Genomic DNA, 21,863 nt, shown 5'->3' with positions numbered 1-21,863 from the left:
TCAGAGTGATACCATCCTTTCATACAGCTTTAGTTACTATCTCTGAACTGAGGCCTCATAAATCTTGCTCCCCATTTCTGGGATGTCTCACTCTATCCAGTCCCATATCTCAGTCTGGATGTCACACCATCAACTTAAACCTAACCTGGCCAAAAGTGAACTCCTGGTCTTTCTTTGAAACCCTCCTCTCATTTCCCCTCATTCTCTGTCACTGTTAAATGCACCATGATACCAGGGGTAATCTTGGTCTCCTTCCTTTCCCATGCCTCTCGCATCCAAATCCTATCACTTCTTCCTCAAAGACCTGACCTTTTCTTTCTGTCCAGACCGTTACAATTCTCACCGAGGCCCTTATACTCTCCCATCTTGATGGTTATAAGCTTTTCTCTGTATCTTCTGACCCCCCATAGTGCCCTCCTCTAATCCACATAAAATTAGGCCACTAAAATCAAATTTTATGCCAATCTGATTACATCAACTCCTCTTTGAACACTCTGCTAGTTCCCCTTTTCCAGCATATCAGGTGCAAGTTTCTTCTCCTTGCCTTCATGACCCTACTTCTACTACTTACCCAACTTTGTCTCTTATTACCTCGGTAGGACAGCGGCAGGCCTGGTTTCTGACAGAGACTGAGATTTTCCAGAAGCAGATTTGTGTAAACACAATTACTTAGGATGACATGGGAAGTAGTACTAGAGAACACCATAAACCGCACTGTTGGCTGCTTTTACTGTACAGAAACACATAACGATATAGATCTGCCTAGGTTTTCATATTTCTAAAGCATCTTGTCACCTGGTATCTGGGCAAAAACGAACTAATGTCAATGTTTTAATGTGTCAAATCATGTTTAAATAATACATCACATTTATCTAGAGCTTTTCATCCGAGGATCTCTAAACACTTTACAAAGTTAACATTTATCAGCATTGTACACCCAGGGTAGCTAGGGCAGTAAGGGCCAAATTCAGAACTTGATGACTACCCCACTGCAAATGAGACCAGAATCTGGCCAGGAGAATTAACCAAGATCAAATAGTGATTCAGGGTAAAATCAGAAATAGAACCTAGATCTTTTGAGTTAAAGTGTATGTCTACACTCCTGGGTCTCTGGGACCTGGGCTTGTGGACTTAGTGTTTCCAAACCCATGCTTGAGCATCCACCCTGCATTGTAAACATAGGTTTGCAGTTACTGGACCTTGGTCTCACATCTGTGCTAATGCATCTATACTGCACTAAGCAGACCTTTGGACTCAGGTCTGTGGCTTGCACTATGCCCACACTGCAAAATGACAGGGCTTGGTCCTGAGTCACAGAGGGACATGAGCTCTGACCCAGCCCCCTGGCAAGATCCTAGGACCCAGGTCCTGAGTGCTTGATGACCTGACTCAGACTATTTGTCTGTGGACACAAGAGGGGGTTGGGCTAAAACCTGAGTCAGAGTCTGGAGTTCATGTGCAATACCCCTAGTCTCAGTCTATAAGCACTGGGGGCCTGATTTTTCAAAAGTGCACTGCACAGCTGCTATTGACTTCTTTTGGAGGTGGAGGTGCTCAGTATTTCTGAAGACCTGGCCCTAGACCATGCCAGCTCCCTAAGGTCTCAGTCCAAGTCCTATAAAGTCCATGGGAGTCTTTCCAGGAACTTCAAAGGGAGTTGGATTAGGGCCAGGATGAGAATCTGGACTGGAATGAAATCTGAAGGATACAGGGAGTTTCCCTCTAGCAATATATATAATATATATTTTAATGTTTTCCTTTAATTATTCTGACAAATGTTGCTTGTAAACTCTCTGACATGGGTCAGTGCTTCAAAGTAACATTTACTGTGGTCTCCGGTACTGCTGTCCATCTCTCAGCCTTACTTCCTGAGCTTACACAATTCTCTTTCTGGAAAATCTCAAACTCTGTCAGAAACCAGACCTGCCAGTGTTCACTTTTCCTGCTGAATATATAAATGACCTTACCACATCCCATAGGCTGTTCTAACCCGTGTTCCCTGTCAGCGCCTCATATGTTTGAGCTAAAAAACCCTATAATTTCAGAAGTTACTTTCATCCAATTTCGTACGTATTTGGAATCTTGAGAGCTCTCTTTCTTTCTGCTGTACTCTGCATGTAGTATATGTGCATTCTTTTAACAGAATATCTACCTGAGCGAGGTGATATATATAAACTCAGAACATGAAGGGCTGGATTCTCTTATCACTTACACTGGTTTTACATCAGTGTAACAACATTAGTTTGACTCCCCATGCAGACCAATGTAAATCATGAGTCTGTGGAGTAACATTATGAGGGCAGTGACAGGAGAATTAGGCCAAGAGTTACACCTGTGTAAAACACATGTAAATAAGAAGAGAATTGGGCCCAATGTGTAAATGTTTTTTCTGTTATTTACCAAAATATCCCACCCAGAGGCCCAGGTTCTCAGCATAGCTCTATTAAAGTTAACACTAGCCAAGGATCTGGCCTATCAATCCTCATGGAAATCAGGAGTAAAGCTGGTCAGAAATTTTTGTTTGGAAAATACCAATTTGTTGAAACAGGTTTCTCCAGGTGGAACCAAAGAGCCAGAGACGGGAATAGCCCAGTTAGGGTCTCACTTGGCATGTGGGAGACCTAGCACCTGATTTGGAGCCAGATCTTCATCCTGAGTCTCCCTCATTGCTGGTAAGTCCCCATCCACAGGGCTATTGAGGCAATCTCTCCTGTGGGAGCTGTGCCATTGTATAGCTAATTAAATATGCGGGGGGAGGGGCGAGAGCAAAAGTGATCACCTACACTGTAGCCCAAGGGCTCGGACACTCATCTATGCTGTGGGGAAACCCAGGTTCCAGTCTCTACAGCCCCATGGGATGTAATCATGTATTCAAAATGAACAGCTCCAATCTGAGAAAAACAGATGGTATAGCCTGATGGGTTAGCTTGCCTGGGATGAAAGCAGGGACTTGAAGTGAGTTATTGGCTATTCAAGAAATGGAGCGGGTGTTTCTCTCTTTTTTGTGCAACGGGTTTTTTTGGTGGGGGAAGGGGTGTTCTCACCTCCTCAAACACATTTCCTGCTGTGTCCATTTCATCCTGATGTGGAACAAACAAAACTTTCAGAAACTTTGAAATTCTTTGCAAACTAGGATGATTGTTTTCCAGCCAGTCCTAATCAGCAGTAACTCTACTGAAGTCAATGGGTATACACTAGGAGTTCTTTAAACTCTGAATGGGTATAACTGGGCTTCTATCTACTAACTGGGAATGGGATAGGAGTGAGAGAAGAACAATAAAATGATATTTTTTTCTCTTTAACTGTTGTTTTCTATATTGGCAGTGCCCCTTTAAATTGCACAAAGGTTCTACTGATTGGTAATGCTCAAGCCACTTTCTTGGGACTGTTTTGTTTTTTACCTCATTCCTTGTCAGTTACAAGAAGAGGTGATGTGATGGTTGTTAAAGGTCTCTAAGTGCTTTTTTGTAGCTTTTGCTCTCCTGGTTCACACAAATGCAAGAAAGCTGAGCAACTTCCTGTTCAGTATGTTCATTTTAATAGCTTTGTATTTTAAATTAGTGACACATGGCAAGTGGATCAATTTGGTGGAATACCAAAAGGGTACAGAAGACATAACTGTGCTTCAGTTTGATGCACTGAAGTGCCAACACATAGGGGTAGAAGAAAGTCACCTCTGGGCAACTGTAGTTTAAGGAGACAATTGGTTAATTGTGATAAAACTGAACCTACTACACAGCCACCTTTGCCTCCACCCCTGAATACCACCAAGAGCAGCTCAGAATGTAGGCCTTAGCCTGTAAGCTCCTCGGGGCAAAGACTCAGTCTTCTTTTTCTGTAAAGCAACATGTACTGTACAAAGAAAAGCAGTGGGATGTTAAAGCGGCAAAGAGTCCTGTGGCACCTTATAGACTAACAGAAGTATTGGAGCATGAGCTTTCGTGGGTGAATACCCACTTCGTCGGATGCATGTCATAGGATGTTCTGATCTCAATCCAGAGTTGTGATTCAAGCCCCTCTCTGATGTGAACATAAATATCATTTGTAATGTACAGGCTGAAAGAAGGTAAGGGGATAAAAAGACGCAGGTGGCCTGTACATATTAAATCACAAGAGATGATGAGGGACTTGCTCATTTAAAGAAATGCATCCATCCTAGTCCTTCCAACACAGTAACAAACCACAAGAGGGCAGCATCACTTAAGACTTCACATTTCAAAAGGAAACCGCCACAAGTACTCCTGTTCTTTTTGCAAATACTTTCAAAAGAGGAGCAGGGGGAAGCAGGGGACTTAAATTCGTAACTCTGCTAGATACTAAAAACCATGGACTGAACAGAGACACTGGATTTATGGCTTAGTACAACAATCTGTAACCCACTAAGCCCCTTGTTTTGGCCTATGACTGCAGAGCCACTCTCCATTGAATGGTCCCTTACAATATGTGTTAACTACTTATTATGCTAAACAATCTGTTTGACCTTGCATTTTGTTGTGACGCTGGGAGTTCCTTTCCCAGACCTGAAGAAGAGCTCTGTGTGGCTCAAAAACTTGTTTCTCTCTCCAACAGAAGTTAGTCCAGTAAAAGATAGTACCTCACTCTGCTTGTCCTTACTTCCTCGTCCAGGCTTTCCTTGCTTCACAACAGCCCATCTACGAGTTAATTAACAGGGGGAATGGTATGGAAAGTAATCAGAATTAATATTCAACCGTTATAATCTCAAAGCTCTTTACAAAGGCAGGCAAGTAGCATTTCCCCATTTTCTAGAGAGGGAAACTGAGGCACAGTTTAGTGAACTGACTCACCTCTAATCATACAATGAGTTGCTGGCAACTCTCAGTCAAGTGCCTCACACAAGATCACAGTTAAACCATTGACAGCCCAGAACTCTGAATGCATGCTGCTCATTAGGTACTCTGATACAGAAGGAACCATTGCAGCTTTTATCACTCTTTGGGAGGACTAGGGGAAAGTACCTGACAATGACACACATTCTACAGAGCAGTGACCATCTTTTATTATGCGTGCACAGTGGCTAGTGCAGTGGGGCCGTGATGCTTGACTGATGGCCCCTAGACACTGCCATAATACAAATAATGCCAACATTCCCACTAACTCCAGGGCTGGACCCAAAGGCTGATCCGGATCTCTAAAGGGCCTAGCTTCCCAACCTGTATCTGTATTGGCTTTATGAAGCACCTTTGCAGAATCACTGCAGAGATCTTCAAGATAAAGGTTCTTCAATGGTCCCTTATTTGCTAATTGAAAGCCATGGAATTTCTGTATTTGTTTTGTGACAATCAGTTTTAAAAATCCAAAACAATGTTTATGTAAGTGAGCATAATCCCCATCCAGCATATGCATGGCAGGCTCTTGTGCAAAGCCACCTTTAGGAGTGAGTTGAGGTTTGTCTTCATTCTGCTACCTAAGCAATTAATTAACTTAAACAAATCCATGGGCATGGACTGTACTTACTGACTGCACTCACTGACAGTTTAGCACGTTCCTCAGCCATATTTCCTCCCAGGCTGTTTATCCCCAGGAGTTCTCGTCCCTCCCTCTAGCAGATGTTCTCGCTTTAATCTCAGCTTGACACTCAACCTTTATTTTCCTTATTTTGAGCTAATGAGCGCTGGTCTGGCTGCTGGCATAAATCACCAGAGTCCCAAAGCTTGACATGAAGCCTGTCAAAGCTGGTCTCAATTGCATATCACTAGTTTATTCACAGAACCAAATCTAAAAACCTGCCTCATATAAAGAAAGTGCAAACTTCATTTCTCTTTTGGCACCATCAGGTATAGTTCAGAAACAAATGATATGAGATCAGAGCAGGGCCCAACTTCCCAGCTTATTTCCCACATTTTCATTTGGCTCACTTGCTGGTTGTATTATTGACCTCCCTATCACTGACAAGGCAGACTCCATTTTTCTCTATTTGCTGCGATATGTAGCTGTGTACATCAGAGGAGAAGTTTTTGGTTGTTGTTTTAGTTTGGGGTTACTGGTTTTCTTGCTGCTCCAGACTGAGCCTCAGGAGATCTGGGTTCAAGGCCTACTTCTGCCCCAGACTTTTTGTGTGACCTTGAGCAATTCAATTATCCGGTGCCTCTGGTTTCCATCTGTAAAGTGAGATTATTTCTGCCACCATTTGTCTGCCTTGTCTACTAAGAGTGTAAATGCTTTCCTGCAAGTCTGTCTCTTACTACTGTATGTAAAGCACCATGTGTGCAATGGAGCTGTCATAAATATAAAGGGAAGGGTAAACACCTTTAAATTCCTCCTGGCCAGAGGAAAAACCCTTTCACCTGTAAAGGGTTAAGAAGCTAAGATAACCTCGCTGGCACCTGACCAAAATGACCAATGAGAAGACAAGATACTTTCAAAGCTGCGGGGGAGGGGAGAAACAAAGGTTCTCTCTGTCTGTGTGATGCTTTTGCCAGGACCAGAGCAGGAATGCAAGTCAGAACTCCTGTAAAAACTCAGTAAGCAATCTAGTTAGATATGCTTTAGATTCTGTTTCGTTTAAATGGCTGATAAAATAAGCTGTGCTGAATGGAATGTATATTCCTGTTTTTGTGTCTTTTTGTAACTTAAGATTTTGCCTAGAGGGATTCTCTGTGTTTCGAATCTGATTACCCTGTAAGGTATTTACCATCCTGATTTTACAGAGGTGATTCTTTTACTTTTTCTTTAATTAAAATTCTTCTTTTAAGAACCTGATTGCTTTTCATTGTCCTTAAGATCCAAGGGTTTGGGTCTGTGTTCACCTATGCAAATTAGTGAGGATTTTTATCAAGCCTTCCCCAGGAAAGGGGGTGTAGTGCTTGGGGGGATTTTTTTGGGGGGAGACATTTCCAAGTGGTCACTTCCCCTGTTATTATTGTTAGACACTTTGGTGGTTGCAGCGTTTAACCTAAGCTGGTAAGAATAAGCTTAGGGGATCTTTCATGCAGGTCCCCACATCTGTACCCTAGAGTTCAGAGTTGGGAAGGAACGTTGACAGGGACCCTGGTCTTACTTGGGGTATCTATGTGCTACGGAAGTAAAGTTCAAGGAACTTACTGCTATGGACTTTCCCTGCAGACAAATTTCAGAGGCATGTGTGGGAGTATTTGCAAAACACAAATTTTATATTCAGACACACATACAGCACCTGCTGAGGGTTGATGTGTTGACTTACTGGGATCTACGGTTTGCTTTATTCCAATTTCTACAGCTATCAATCTATCTACCTGAAGGTCTTATCCTGCTGTCCATCACAACAGTATCTGAATGCCTTCCAGATAAAATCAATAGAAACAGCAAAGGCCCTAGTGCACTGTGGTATTTCTACCTTTTTGGAGTCACAGCTCTGCTTGGGATAGGCCTTTATTTTGTTTTTTGGGTGGGGAGGGTTTTGAGGCAGAAGGGAATGTGAATGTCATTGTTATGGTGGGAAGGTTTTTTCAAAGCAGAACGTATTGCAGCATTTCCAGAAGCCGGTCAGACACTGGCTGGACCTGCTCTCCTCTGAAGTTTGTCCCATATATATCCACTGTACCTTCAGAATGACAACTAAAGAAGCCAGTAGCATCAGACAGTCAATTTTACTTTTGGAGAAACACATGGTAATGTTTATTGGACTGTGTGAGCTGGAGTATGATGTTTTATTTTATGCTTTTTAAGGGGATGACGGTGAAAAAGGAGATCAAGGGGAGGTTGGAAAACATGGAAAAGTAGGCCCCAAAGGACCAAGAGGTACGTGTGGTAGTTTTGACAGTATTAATATAAGGATATTAATATAAATAAAACAGAACAATATGCCAATTGCTAGTAATGATAATGCTTAATACCTTGGACTGATGTTGTACCAAGAGATCTCAGAATATTTTCTAAACATGAATTGATTAAGGCTAACAACATGCCAGAATTACTATTAATATGGGTATTACTATTACTGTGTTATACCATAAGAAAGTCACAACTCATGATTGACTGAAAACAGTTGTGTGACAGGCCAATAAGTTTCTATTGCTGACTTCCTTCTATTGCGGCAGTTCATCGTGACTGACGCGTGTGGAAGATTGTTAGCCGATCAGATCACATATGCACATCTTGGCCTCAGGGCTAGTTCATCAAAAGTAACCTGGGCCCTAATTTAATCTCCTCTTCAGAATGTGAACGAGAGGAAAAACTGCAACATGTCTGAAATGTATGGCTATGATGGAGGGATTTCCATTTAGCTCTGATTAGGAACATTCAAAGCCACATGTAACAATACATAGCCTGACTTCATATTTCAACATACATCAAGGTTTTATTGTCCCTTGAGTCAAATACCGCCTTGGGTGAAATCTAGGCTAAGAGTTGCCTCTAGGTCAATAAATCTTGACATTTATCTCAACAGAAGCCAATATCTGTGGAATTTTCAAATTTACAGATGAGCACTGATGCATAGAGGCCCATATCTCAATAGTATTTAGGCTGCTCCCATCCATTGAAATCAATGGAAGGTAGGAGCCTAAATATCTGTAAGGATCTGGGCCAGAGAGACTAGGTGAATTACCTACGGTCAAACAGCAAGTCGCTGTCTCAACTGGGACTAGAGCCAAGGACTCTCAGCACTCTGCTGTATTAGACACACCCCCTCCTTGGATAATGAACAGTACAACAGCATTCAGAGGCAGAGATAAGTACTGCTAATTACAGATTTAGAGTAAAGCTTATTTGGGTGTCCCATCTCATACTTTAACCAGCTGTTTTTGCAATACTGATGCATACACATGTTCATTCTCCCATCTGGCAATGGGCTAAGTATTTCAGGGTGCTAATCCATAGCATTGTTTTACATTTTATAGCTAGAATATTTTTAAAAATTTTATTTACTAGCTGTTATAATGAATAGATCCTCTAATTCTGTATATACATGGGCTACATAGGACCATGCATGCCATTGCTTCAAATCATAAAATAGTGACTGGAGCAGAGCAGAAGGAAAGGGATCAGTTAACAAGTGTGTTTATTAAATGTTTTTGTGGCATTAAAGTCATATGTGCAGATGCAGAGCCCAGAAAACTAGGAGCTCATAATTTAGCCAGCCAATTTGCAACATAAAACAATGGCAAGTATAAAGGTGCGTATTACCATCGGAAAAATCCTGTAGTGACATTCAGCGAAAACACTGGGCCACATTTGGCAATCCTGACTTTTATCACAAGTAAGGACTTCAGAATTTGGTCCAGTAAAAGAAGTAAAAAAAAATACTTGACAGGGGTTCTCAAACTTCACTGCACTGTGATCCCCTTCTGACAAAAATTACTACATGACCTTAGGAGTGGGGACCGAAGCCTGAGCCCACCAGAGGCCTGTCACCCCAGGCAGGGGGGCCAAAGCCGAAGCCCGAGGACTTCAGCCCCAGGCAGGGGGTCAGTAGCCTGAGCCTTGCTGCCCAGGGCTGAAGCCCTTGGGCTTTGGCCCCAGGCACTGGGGCTCAAGCTTCAGCTTTGGTCCCGGGCCCCAGCAAGTCTAATATCATCCCTGGTGACCCCATTAAAACAGCGTCATGACACACTTTGGGGTCCCGACCCATAGTTTGAGAATCACTGAGCTATTGGCTATGGATTAGCTCTGTAGCATAATTAATATACGAATAACTAAAATGGCTTTTAATCTGTATTTTCAATATAAAAGATGCCTCTGGGTATGTCAATTGAGAGTTTTAATATAACAGTTCTGAAATGTCATGCTGTTTAGTCCATGGTACAGGAGGTCAGAACCATCCATTAGTAGTTGTCCTAATACCTCCAGACACAGGCCTTGCAGTGCTGAGCAGACAAATCCCTAAATACATTTAAAATTCTGGGCCAGGGAGACTGAGCAGGAGGGGGAAAGATAGAAGATCCTCTGCATAAAATCAATGGGAATCTTGTTTAAATCTTTTTTTTCCAGCATGAAAGTTACATTTCTGATGCCTGCTAAGAACTTGTCAATTACAGAGACTGACAAGGATAGAGAGCTTAATTTTTGGCCAGCACATTGCGGGACCTCCAAAGCTAACGGCATGAGCTGCTATGTCACAGACTCATATTCCCTGTGGATCGGCCCAGAAGAGGCCCGGTAACACACATTGCTTGATTGCACTTGCACACCTTCAAAAAGTAACAAATCATCTAAAGAGTTAAACAGTGTCCTCTGGATGGGTTGAACCATTCATCTTCTTTTCATTGCTTTCCTTTTCAGGAAACAAAGGAGCAGTGGGGGATAGTGGGGATCAGGGAATGATTGGGAAAATTGGCCCAATTGGTGGCAAAGGTAATTTATTGTTTCATGTTACTTTTTTTTTTTTTTTGTAAAGGTACATATTCAATTATGACATGATTTGTATGTTTTTAAGAATTACAGCTATTAGGTAAAAATAATTCAGCTTCAAATAATGTCTGGTTTATTTTCCCCAAATATATTTACATAAGCAAATTGGGGATCATGATACAGTCTGGTGTGTGTATGTTCTAGCTAAACTAAGAAAGCTGATCTCTTTTAGATTACAAAATAAAAAGCACAGGCTAAAATCCTGGCTTCAATATGGCAAAACTCCCATTGACTGCAATGAGGCCAGGATTTTACCTCCTTGCTTTCAAAGCCAAGGATCATGAGTCAATATTCTGCTGCTTATTATTCATGCCTAAAGTCTGGAGCTAACTAACCACGTTGGGGTGCAATGGGCAAGCTCCTTGCAGGAGACCTAAATTTGGCAGTGATTTTAGGACTCATGTTCTGACACCAATTCCTTAGTCTGAGAGCCTGTCCCCTGTATATCAAGGTAGAATATAACTACACCTGTCTGACCTGTCAGAAGAGGCCCTCAGTTTTCCTAGTTGCTTCAGTAGAAATCTAGTTGTGGAAGACTGTTATTTCAGTCACACACATCTACAAACTATACACAAACAATTATAAGTTACTGTATAAATACATCAATAAACATGTGCCCTCTTTATTTGTATTGTTTGGTTTAACTTCCACTTAGGCAGGAGGAAAAGGAACAACACTTTTATTACAGCGGAATGGAAATTTGATACAGCTACACGACTGCCTGATGTGCTGTGTGGTTTAATTTTTACTACGGCTTGTAACAACCAAACATAAAATGCAACGCCTGTGTACTCAGCTTTATATTAGTGTGTGATTCCTGGGCACTAGCACTGTTTGTGTTCGTTTTTAAGACAAAAGAACACCGAAACATTTGTTTAAATAATCTGAAAGAACTATATGGACTTTGCAAGGCAAATAAGAAAAAAAGCCAAGTCTAACTTTTGGCTTTGCATTACTGAGTCTCAACCTACAGCCTTTTTGAACATCAATTCCTATTGGCTTCAATGGGAGACATGGCTGAATAAAGAGAGCTGCGCAAAGAGAATAGAGAGCTGCTTTAGACCTCTGCTGGGGACTCTCCTGACACAGGGGGAATACCCAGTTGGTGTAAAGCTACAGTATGCTCCCAAGAGTAGGAGTAGGCAGGAGATGGGTAGCGGAAGGAGTGGTCCCTAGCTGACTGATGTAGACCACGTAATTGAGAACAGTTGGCCCTTAGGCTCCTAGACAAAATTAAGGAAGCAGAAAAGTGGCTTAGATCTCCTCTGTCCCATTGACTTCAGTGGAATTACTCCAGATTTATACAGCATTTGCAGAATTTGACCCCAGGGACAGATTTTCAAAGATACGTAGATATTTAAGGATGCAAGTAGGCACCTAGTGGATTTTCAAAAGCACCTAAACATGTAAGGTGCCTAATTCCCACTGATTTCAATAACTTGCTAAGATGCTTTTGAAAATCCCACTAGGTGCCTACTTGCATCCTTAAATATCTACATATCTTTGAAAATCTGACCCCAACTTTTTAACTCAGTCCAGCTGTTTGTCTAGCATAGTGACTGTTACATTTATACCGCCTCTGATGGTCGAGAAAGAATTATACCATCTGTTTGGAAGAAAATGAGGAAACAAACAATAAAAAATGTGGTTCTGTTTCCAGAAGCAAAGGCCATTCAAGACAGATGGAAGAAATTGCTGCTGGTATTAGGGTTCAGTTTATTGCTTTAGGTGTTCCAGGTGTTTCCTGTCACAAAACTGAGGTTATACACAGACCAAGAGATGAATGTATTTTATTGTGCTAACTTACCATATATCTATGATGGGGGCAGACAGTGGGAAAGAATTTTTGGCATCTCAGGTTAAAAATAGAAAAGGTCATTCTGAAAATGGGGGAACTGGCTCTGATGCCAAAGTATCCCATTCTTTATTATCAACATTTGTCAAGAATTTGTCCACAGCAAGTGATTCTTTAATACGGCTCCTTATGCCATTACAAACAACAGCGAAGATCTTCAAAACAGTGACTGGTGTTTTTGCGTGCCTCCGTTTCTAAGTGACTAATCTGAGATACTTTAAAGGGGCCTGATTTTAATGAACATCCACCCTCTGCAAATTAAGCCCCTTTAAGGTGCATCAAATAAGGCACCCGAGAATTGTGGTACCCCAAATCACGAGTCATTTTTTGAAAATGTTGGCCAATGTCTATTATTGATTTTCATGAGATAAGAAGGCAGTAGTGTTGTTATGTATTTACACTGATGTAATTTTGGGTTTCTACATGGCAAATTACTGTGAGAATCTACAGAACACTGGAAGTCCTTGAGTGCAGCTTAGTGTACTAGGCTTTCAAGTGGTAATCAGTCATACCCGGGACTTTCACAGCTGTGTCCACACAGGGATGTTGATGTACAGCAAGCTGGTGCACTGCCAGTTTGCATCCTGGCTTGCCTAAGAGCACTAACTGCCCATAGAATTTAGCTTTTACTAGTGTGACAAAGTTCCTGCGCTACCTTGGTGGGTCTTGTGCTTATTGGCGGATTTGCTCACCTTGGAGCTTCATGGCAGCCCTCAGCTTGGCCGTTTTTCTGAATTCACAGTCCTGGTCGACTCCTCCTGTGTCTGACCAGGAGTTGGGAGGATTTGGGGGGAACCCAGGCCCGCCCTCTACTCCGGGTTCCAGCCCAGGGCCCTGTGGAATGCAGCTGTCTAGAGTGCCTCCTGGAACAGTGACAGCTACAACTCCCTGGGCTACTTCCCCATGGCCTCCTCCCAACACCTTCTTTATCCTCACCATAGGACCTTCCCCGAGGTGTCTGATAATGCTTGTACACCTCAGTCCTCCAACAGTCTGCGTTCTCACTCTCAGCTCCTAGTGCCTCTTGCTCCCAGCTCCTCACATGCACACCACAAACTGAAGTGAGCTCCTTTTTAAAACCCAGGTGCCCTGATTAGCCTGCCTTAATTGATTCTAGCAGCTTCTTGATTGGCTGCAGTTGTTCTAATCAGTCTGTCTTAACTGTCTCCAGAAGGTTCCTGATTATTCTGGAACCTTCCCTGTTACCTTACTCAGGGAAAAGGGACCTACTTAGCCTGGGGCTAATATATCTGCCTTCTATTACTCTCCTGTAGCCATCTGGCCCGACCCTGTCACACTAGATATATTAATATTCTTCAGTATATGAACAGAAAATCCAAACCCATTCATGGTTTAACGCTATAGAGTATTAGGTGCTTTAATGAAATTTTCCAGAATTTCCATCTCTCTGTACAAAAGGGAGTCAGTTATATTTAATTAAAATGTGTGTAAGCTCCTGATGTCTTCCAAAAAAATACAACTATATGAAGGAAAAGAAATAATGTAAAAATACATGGTGTGTAGAATTCTACAAGATAGAATTAATATTAAGCAGGGTTTGAGCTCTGAACTAAAGGTGCTATTTAATCTACCAGAGAGCACTGAAATGAATTTTAAATAAAGTCAGGCAGTTTTGTGATTCAAATAATTATTAGTGACTTTGAAATAAAGCTGCTCACTCATCTTTTTGTATTAGTACATCCACTTAGATATGGATCATTTGAATGATTTTCAAAATATGAGAAACACAATCAAAATAAAAAATATCACATTTCTGTGATAAAATAAATCATAATAAAAAATATCACATTCTGAAATGAAATGAGGTCCCCTACCTACCTCAGCTAGAGAGCCGTTTGCCAGCTGTGTGCATTGCTTAATGCATCCATGGAAATTCACTGGGTTTTGTCAAGCCAGCCTTATCCTGTATCTTAATTTTACATGATGTAATTCAATGCAGTATGGTCTCAGTCCTGCAAGATGCTGAGAGAATTCTCACTGACTTGCTGAGGGCTTTCAGCATCTCATGATCCAGCTATATAAAGGACATTGTGCAGCTCCCCCTTAAATTGAGTGGGTACCAGGCACCAGCCACCCACAAGAAGCCTGAGCTATCAATTAGTCAGCTAGTAAAGTGTTCTCCTTCTTTTCATTCACCAGAATTAATCATAGATTGTTTGATTTGGCACATCTGCTAGAACAGCACATCAGTGTGCTTCTGCCAAATGCACACTGCTAATACATTACTAAATAAATTTCCAACGTGTTTTTCAAACATGTTCTCCTGAGACATGTGAACATATTTTTTTTCTTCATTCAGGTGACAAAGGAGTCAAAGGTTTATCTGGGGTGTCTGGAGGGAAGGGAAAAGCAGGTACTGTATGTTGGTTATCACTACATTTCCTGCATTGTGTCTTTCTACTAAGGGTGGTTGAACTTGCTGGGGTCCTGGGGTTTCCTGACATTTTGTAAGTTTGGGGTTTCACAGCAAAAATTGAGATCCATGAAATGTTTTTCATCCTTAATTTAAACCTGTTTCTTTATCAAGATTTTTTTTAAAACAAAATATGGATTTCTAACTAAATGGCAGCTTAGGCTGTGCAAACCATAAAGATCCTTGTGAGAAATTAACTGCATCCCTCGTCTTCCTGGGAGTAGCAGAAGAATGAAATAAAATACACAGCACCCCAGAGGTCATATATTATCAGGCCCAAACACAACCCAAACTTCAATGGTTTCAAGTTGTGATGGTCGTTAATTATTTCTACTGCACCATAAGTGCACAAGACAGTTTATTGACATAATCCCCACCTCCAAAAAGTTTCCAGTTTAAGGGCTCCATGCTCTTTTCTATGTCCCTGGTAGAGAAGAGTCTATGCTTGAAAAGGGGGAGTGTTCCATGTCTGTGGCATGTTCATCCCTTTCTCTGACCTCATAGAAGTTCCCCACCCCAACTCTCTGGAGCAAGAGTAGGGGGAGCTAGGAAGCCAGCTGGGGGTGAAACCTCCTACATCTGGGATGGGCCTCCCCTACCCCAGGAAAGAACTGTTCTTTTTCAAGATCAGAGATATCTAAGTGGGTGAGAAAAATCTAAACCAAAACATCAATGAAAAGTTACAATCCCATGTTAAGGAGGCAAAGTCCAGCTCCCAGTTAGGTCAATCAGAGTGTTATCATCCATGGGTGCAGCACTGGGGATAAAGAGATGCTAGCTTGTCACAAGTCAGCAGTAAGTCTTCTAGAAGGTCTGACAGCAGTATCATGGCAGATCAGGCAATACCATGCATCCCCGCCCGCCCTTCCCAGCTGGTGAATCAGGTGTTTTCTGTGTTGTACCAGGCACAGTCTGTGACTGTGGGAGATACCGCAAAGTTGTTGGACAACTGGATATTAATGTTGCTCGACTCAAGACATCCATGAAATTTGTCAAAAATGGTAAACTTCATTATCATTTATTTTACAGTTCCCACCTTTTAATTCATTATTATTATTATTGTTATATTAAGGTATTGCCTAGAGGCCATGGCCCCCTTATGCTAGCCACTGTGGAAATGTATATAAAGAGACAGTCCCTGCCTCAAAGAGCTTCCTATCTAAGTGTAAGATTATAAGCAACAGGGGGATACAAACAAAGAGGTAAAGGGTGCCCCAGGGACCAAGGAGATGATAGGTACTACCATGAGTGTCACTGGGCACAGCACACCCACTGCCCAACCTTTGTCGAGTCTGTAGTAGGCATCACAGCAGAGAAGAGCTAAGGTGGGATTTGAAGGAGGACAATGGGGTGACTTTGTAGATATTTACTAGGAGCTGCGCCCAAGCTTGAGGGATGGTCAGGGAGAAAGCACAAAGTTGCTTGTTGGAAAATGTTAAAAATATAATTAAAAGCCTTCAGCTCCGATTCTCCACTGCCTGCCACCTGGGCTAGTCACTTCCACATGTGCAGCAATCAGGGTGATAGCACTTTATAGTCACTTTGACTACCCTGACTATACAAGGAACAAGTGTGTGCCAGTCTGCTCCATGGTGTACAAGGGAAAAGGAGGACATGAGAAACCGCCTGCCCCTTCTACCCTTGCACAGTAGCTGGGTGCAATTGGAGTCCCAGTGCTCACTCTTTCCTAGTGCACCTGGGGTGCCAGACACCCGAAAGGGGGTAAGCATGGATAACGAGGAAGCATGCTTGTGGTCAGAGTTGCCCAAGCATGCAGCTGGGGAATGTGCTGTACTCCCTGAAGAGACAGAAGAGCGGCTACTCTGCCCCAGCACACCTGGGAGCTCTGGGTAGGATTCCACACTATGCACAGTGCAGGGCAGTGCTTGTATGACATGACTGAACCCTCAGAGGCCTGATTATTAGAGATGCTGAGCACCTTCAGCACCCTTTGTAGTCCATGGATATTGTGGAGACACAGCAGCTATGAAAATTGGGCCAAATTCAAAGGCTTAGCTTTAGTCACCCAGAACATTGGCCTCCACTTACACTGAGAGGGCCCTAATGCTGTTAGCATTCTCGCTTTTGCTTTCTGGAGCACTATATTAAGTCACAAGTGAAGCGAATGTGATGATCTCCTCTAACTGCCCAGGCTTGTTTGTCCATCTGGCAGGACATGATCTGAGAACCACTGCTGCAGAGAGGCCCAGAACTGAAATGCCAAGGGAGATGCCGGGCATTCAGGACTGAGGAGCACTATGCCTTGCCCTCACTTGTATAAGAAGCATGCCATCCTCATTAATATCATTCCCTGTTCAAGCCTTCATCATTGTCACCAGAAACTCAGTTGTGGGAAACCCATTTCCCCATTTTATGGGCTATTTCCATTGTTGTTCTGTTTAAGGAGAGGCTCGTGTACATTTTGAGAGACCGTTAATAGGATGTTTGTTTTTCTTTCTAAAGTAATAGCAGGAATCAGGGAAACAGATGAGAAATTCTATTACATTGTCCAAGAAGAAAAGAGCTACAAGGAGGCCATGACCCACTGCAGGATCAGAGGGGGGATGCTGGCAATGCCGAAGGATGAGGCAACCAATGCACTGATTGCCGACTACATCTCCAAGAGCGGCCTCTTCCGCGTGTTCATTGGGGTGAATGATATGGAAAAGGAAGGGCAGTTCATGTATGTGGACAACACCCCACTGCAGAATTACAGCAACTGGAAGGAAGGGGAGCCGAAGGATGTGTCTGTGCATGAGGACTGTGTGGAAATGCTCAGCACGGGAGAGTGGAATGATTCAGAGTGCCATTTGGCTATCTACTTTGTTTGTGAATTCAAGAAGAGAAAATAAAATGCCAGAGTGCTTGCCAGGCAGCTTCTGGACATGGAATAATTCCTCCTGATTTATCCATTAGAGCTGACGCCCTGGGCAGGGCTAAGAGAGATAGGGCCTGATGCTGCACTCACATACACTGGTGTAAAGCAGGAGTAACTATGTTTACGTCAGTGGCGTTACACTGGTGCACGTGGAGTCAGAATCAGGCCTGCAGAGGGCTTCCTAGCTTCCCAACTCATGGGGAATCTCAGTGATTTGTGGTTTAAAGTTCTTGGGCTAAATTTAGAACCAGCATGAGTGAGTCTGACTCCACTGATGGAGCAACAGTATGTGAATAATGGGGAAAGTAACTGGTTGAACAGCTTATTGAAATGTTGCACAAACTCCACCGAGGGAGAGAGTGTGGCTTTTAGCCACACCAGCACTGCACTGGGGGTGGTGCACAACCACAATGCTCCACAGGCAGCACCAGGTGGTAGGCTGCACCAGGGAGGCACAATATTTTCTGCAGCTCCCTGGTTGTGTTCGAGAGTGGAGGCGTACTGTGCAATGTCCCTTTAAGAGCTGCCCAAACCCTCTTCTACTGCCCCTGTGGTGCCTGGATGGATATATTGGCTGGTATGGAGCATCACTCCACCTGCTCCCCACTTCTCCCTGCCCAGTTGTTCTGAGATAGTGGTTACCAGGCCTGGGACTCCAGGGGGTGCTGGACCACTGCAATGTTCAGCCTTTTTCTTTCTCCAGGGGTTGGCTGGCTGTGGGTTTTGTTGGTTTGGTCTTTGGGTTGGGTTTTTTTAATTCAGCCACTTGGGGGATGGGAGGTGAGCACCAAAAATGTTTTCTGGTCAGCTACCTGGCTAGGGCTGCTCCTGCTTGCATGAGCAAGTGGTCAGCAATGAAAGCGAAGGCTTTGCTATCCGATCCCAGCTATTTATTATTCTACTTGGGCATTTACCGAAGAGGCCAGATTTTGATACCCTTGCTGGTGCTTCCTCCCTGAGTACTCCTGGCGAAGTCATTGGGGATGCTCCAGGCTATTTCTGTAGGAAATAATCCAAGATCATTTGGATATCAAACTTGATTTTAACCCAGATTTTAAAGGTGTTTAGGATATAACATTTTAAAAAGTGATTTAGGCCCTTAGGAGTCTAAGCTATGTCTACACTACCACAGTAAGTTGACCTACGCTACGCAACTCCAGTTATGTGAATAACGTAGCTGGAGTTGACATACCTTAGGTTGAGTTACCACGGGGTTTACACCATGGGGGGTCGACGGGAAAAACTCTCCAGTCAATTTACCTTACTCTTCTCATCAGGGGTAGAGTATGGGGTCGACTGGAGAGCAATCTGCTGTCCATCTGGCATGTCTTCACTAGACCTGCTAAATCGACCACTGCACTGCTGTAGCACTTTAGTGAAGTGCTCTGCTGAGAGGGCTTCTCCCACTGGCGTAGGTAATCCATCTCCCCAAGGGATGGTAGCTAAGTGGAGGGGAGAATTCTCCTGTCGACCTAGTCCTAGCCTATACTGGGGATTAGGTCAGTTTAACTGCGTCTCTTGGAGGGGGTGTGTGGATTTTTCACACCCTGAGAGACATAGTTATACCCAAGTAAATTCCTAGTGTAGTCCAGGCCTCAGTATCATTGAAAGTCAGTGGGACTTAGGATGTTAGGTCACTTTAGAAAATGGAACTTAGCCATCTAAGTCATTTAGGCCTTGCAACACGGATCAGAGCAACATCTAAATAGCTTTAGAAATCTGAGCCTTTGACTTACGGCCAAGCCCTGAGCTGGGGGTGGGTCATATGAAGTGGAGGAAAGAAAGAGAAAAAGAAATGATTTGTTTCAGGGTCAAAGCATGATGTGTGGGAGACCTGACTTGGTTTACAGCAATTCCATTTGAGTTCCTTATTCAAATACATGACCAAATCAAAACAATGGTAAGACATCTGAACAACTGCTCTTTGGCTAGCGATGAGTTAAAGTAATCCAGGAGCATGCTTAGAGCTTGGGGAGAAAAGCACTAAGACAGCCTTCAGTTGCATGGCCAAGGATACGAAAAAGAGAAGTGAGCCAAGAACTAATTTGTGGGTATCTTCTATTCTCAAAGAGTGCAATGTCATTTGCTAGTATTGGCTGATTACACTGAAATCATTGTCAAATACACCTCTTTCCTCCTGTTCCAAGGCAGTAACATTTGTGTAATCTTTTCCTTTATAGAAAAAAAGAATTAAATGTAAAAATATCCTACTTGTGCATTCATACAACGTTACGGTTAAGATTTGGTCACTAACTTTTTATTAAAGATAACCAAAATTTAGGGCAATACAATTATTTTATTAATGTATTAAAAGAAAGGTTGACAAGACAAAAAGTAGGTGAAAACGATGGAGTTGAGACTCAGAGTAGTTTAGTTACAGTACAGTGGGAACACCTAAAATGTTCGTTCTGCTCCTAGAGATACTCACGATTTCACAGCTATTCCCTATTTTGGGAAATAGATGTTTAGGACAACCACTAGAACTGGAAATGTTGCGAGAACCGGAGTGAACTCTTAAGTGCACCTACTGTAGATTTTTACATACACTGTCTATAATGTGTATACAGTAAAACTTATACCCATGATTTTTTTATTAAAATCGTTTTAGCCTGTTTGGCCCATCTTTCCTCAAACAGTTCAGCCATTAATCTCAGACAGGCACTAAATCGTTCCATTTCCCCTAATTCTTTTATTCTGTTTGACCACATGTTGCCAGTTGGTATTTGATTTTGCAGCTACGGTGATGGAATACATTTCTTGGCCAAAGTCAAAAGACTTCTAAACAGGTATCTGAATTTGTTTAATTTCAAATAAGATCTTAAAGGTACACAAGTCAGAAAACACAGCCATTATAACAACCACATGACATGTACTAAGACAACTAACAACACTATGTTTAGTAATAAAAATAGCACCTATGCTATGAGGGAAGTAGAAAAGTTGTATTTGCTTTGGAAAGCACTGGTCTGGCTTTTCTGTGCTTACATTTTGCATTTAATTCATATTTAGTGTGATCAAGAATGTTGTGAAAGAAGGAATAAGCAGGATCAAAAAAAAGGTATAATGTTTGTTGCTTTCTGTTTGCACGGGAAGTGAGAATAACATCTTGTAAAGGTATTTTGAACTCTTCCTGTTTAATCTGCACATACCGTGTGCCTGACTCTGCAGTCATCCCACCCCACCCTCTTCAGAGTTTCTCCATGCTGATATTTCAACATACTGAGACAACATTTCACTCTAATTTTTATTAGAAGGGTGGGGCTGGTAATGTGTATTGTACTGGCTGGTATGGTCCTGTCTTACAGACAACAGTGGCAACCCAGGAGAATAGTAAAGCAAACTAAAGAGAAACCACAAGGAGGATTTGGTGGGGTGAGAGGAGCGTGCATATTCTTAGGCTCTGATTCAGCAAAGCACTTGTACAGTGCCCAACTGTAAGTGTGTGTTAAAGTCCCTTTGAAGTCATGTGTGTAAGTGTTTTGCTGAACAGATGGATTTAAGCATGTGCTTAAAACAGTCCAGTGCTATTTATTCTTTTGGTCTTATTATTTCAAGTGTAGAATGATCAAATACTATTTAAAGTAGACAACAATTAAATAAATGTATCCTTTAAGGTTTTGGAAGTCATGAATCCTGTTGCGACTATTTCCTTTCACTACGCAATCGAAACCTATTTTATCTTATCTACAATTCACCAGTGAGCTGTCCTTTATTGGCTCACCTATTTCCCAGCTTTATGAAACCTTTACAACAATGTTATTACTTTTAGTTACTTACATAGCACCAGAGGACAGCAAACTAGAGCTTTACAACACATGCAAGTACTATGGGAGCACTGCACTTCACCAAGCTGCTTACCATCCAGATCGGATAAATATAAACCAAACAACTAAAAGGATAAAGCGTGAGGCGGAGAGCAGACTGAGTCATGGCTGATCAACAATGGAGGATTAAGCAAAAAGCTGTGAGTCTTAAGGAGGATTGTGGAGTTGGAGGAAGCTCAGCACATAGTCATACATGGAACAACTTCCCTCTTCTATCGAGTCAACTTCAAGGTCTCGCTCCTTATCCTGAAATCACTCAATAACCTTGACCCAGCATAGAAAGAAGATGGCCAAAAGCTCTGCGCTTAAGACAGACAACTCAGACAGCTCAGCTCCTCTGGTACAATGGAACTTTCTACACTAAGGGTAAAGCTTATCTGGACAGGAGACCGCTTTCCTAGGGAACAGTTCAGGACTGTGAACTTAGCTCCCAGAGGAATGAAAGACCACCACAGACCTCACCATTTTCTACTTCAAGTGGAAAGGGCAGTTTTTTGACTTGCCTTCTTCAGTATCAACAGAGCA

At 42.5% G+C, this 21,863-nt stretch overlaps 1 protein-coding gene across 1 annotated transcript in view; it reads left to right on the top strand.

The window, feature by feature from the left end:
- COLEC10 (collectin subfamily member 10) overlaps nucleotides 1-21,153 on the top strand; it is a 35,105-nt gene extending 13,952 nt beyond the window's left edge. Inside the window, exons 3-7 of the mRNA XM_084618188.1 lie at nucleotides 7,666-7,737; nucleotides 10,219-10,290; nucleotides 14,523-14,576; nucleotides 15,542-15,637; nucleotides 17,100-21,153. Of these exons, the coding sequence (XP_084474314.1) occupies nucleotides 7,666-7,737; nucleotides 10,219-10,290; nucleotides 14,523-14,576; nucleotides 15,542-15,637; nucleotides 17,100-17,488 (683 nt within the window). The 3' untranslated portion in view covers nucleotides 17,489-21,153. The remainder of the gene's footprint in view (nucleotides 1-7,665; nucleotides 7,738-10,218; nucleotides 10,291-14,522; nucleotides 14,577-15,541; nucleotides 15,638-17,099) is intronic.
- Nucleotides 21,154-21,863: the final 710 nt, after the last annotated feature.

The sequence above is a fragment of the Lepidochelys olivacea genome, assembly GCF_965140295.1.
Source record: "Lepidochelys olivacea isolate rLepOli2 genome assembly, chromosome: 2".
NCBI lineage: Eukaryota > Metazoa > Chordata > Testudines > Cheloniidae > Lepidochelys > Lepidochelys olivacea.
The sequence above is the reverse complement of the archived record's forward strand: the minus strand, read 5'-3'. Positions and strand labels throughout refer to the sequence as shown.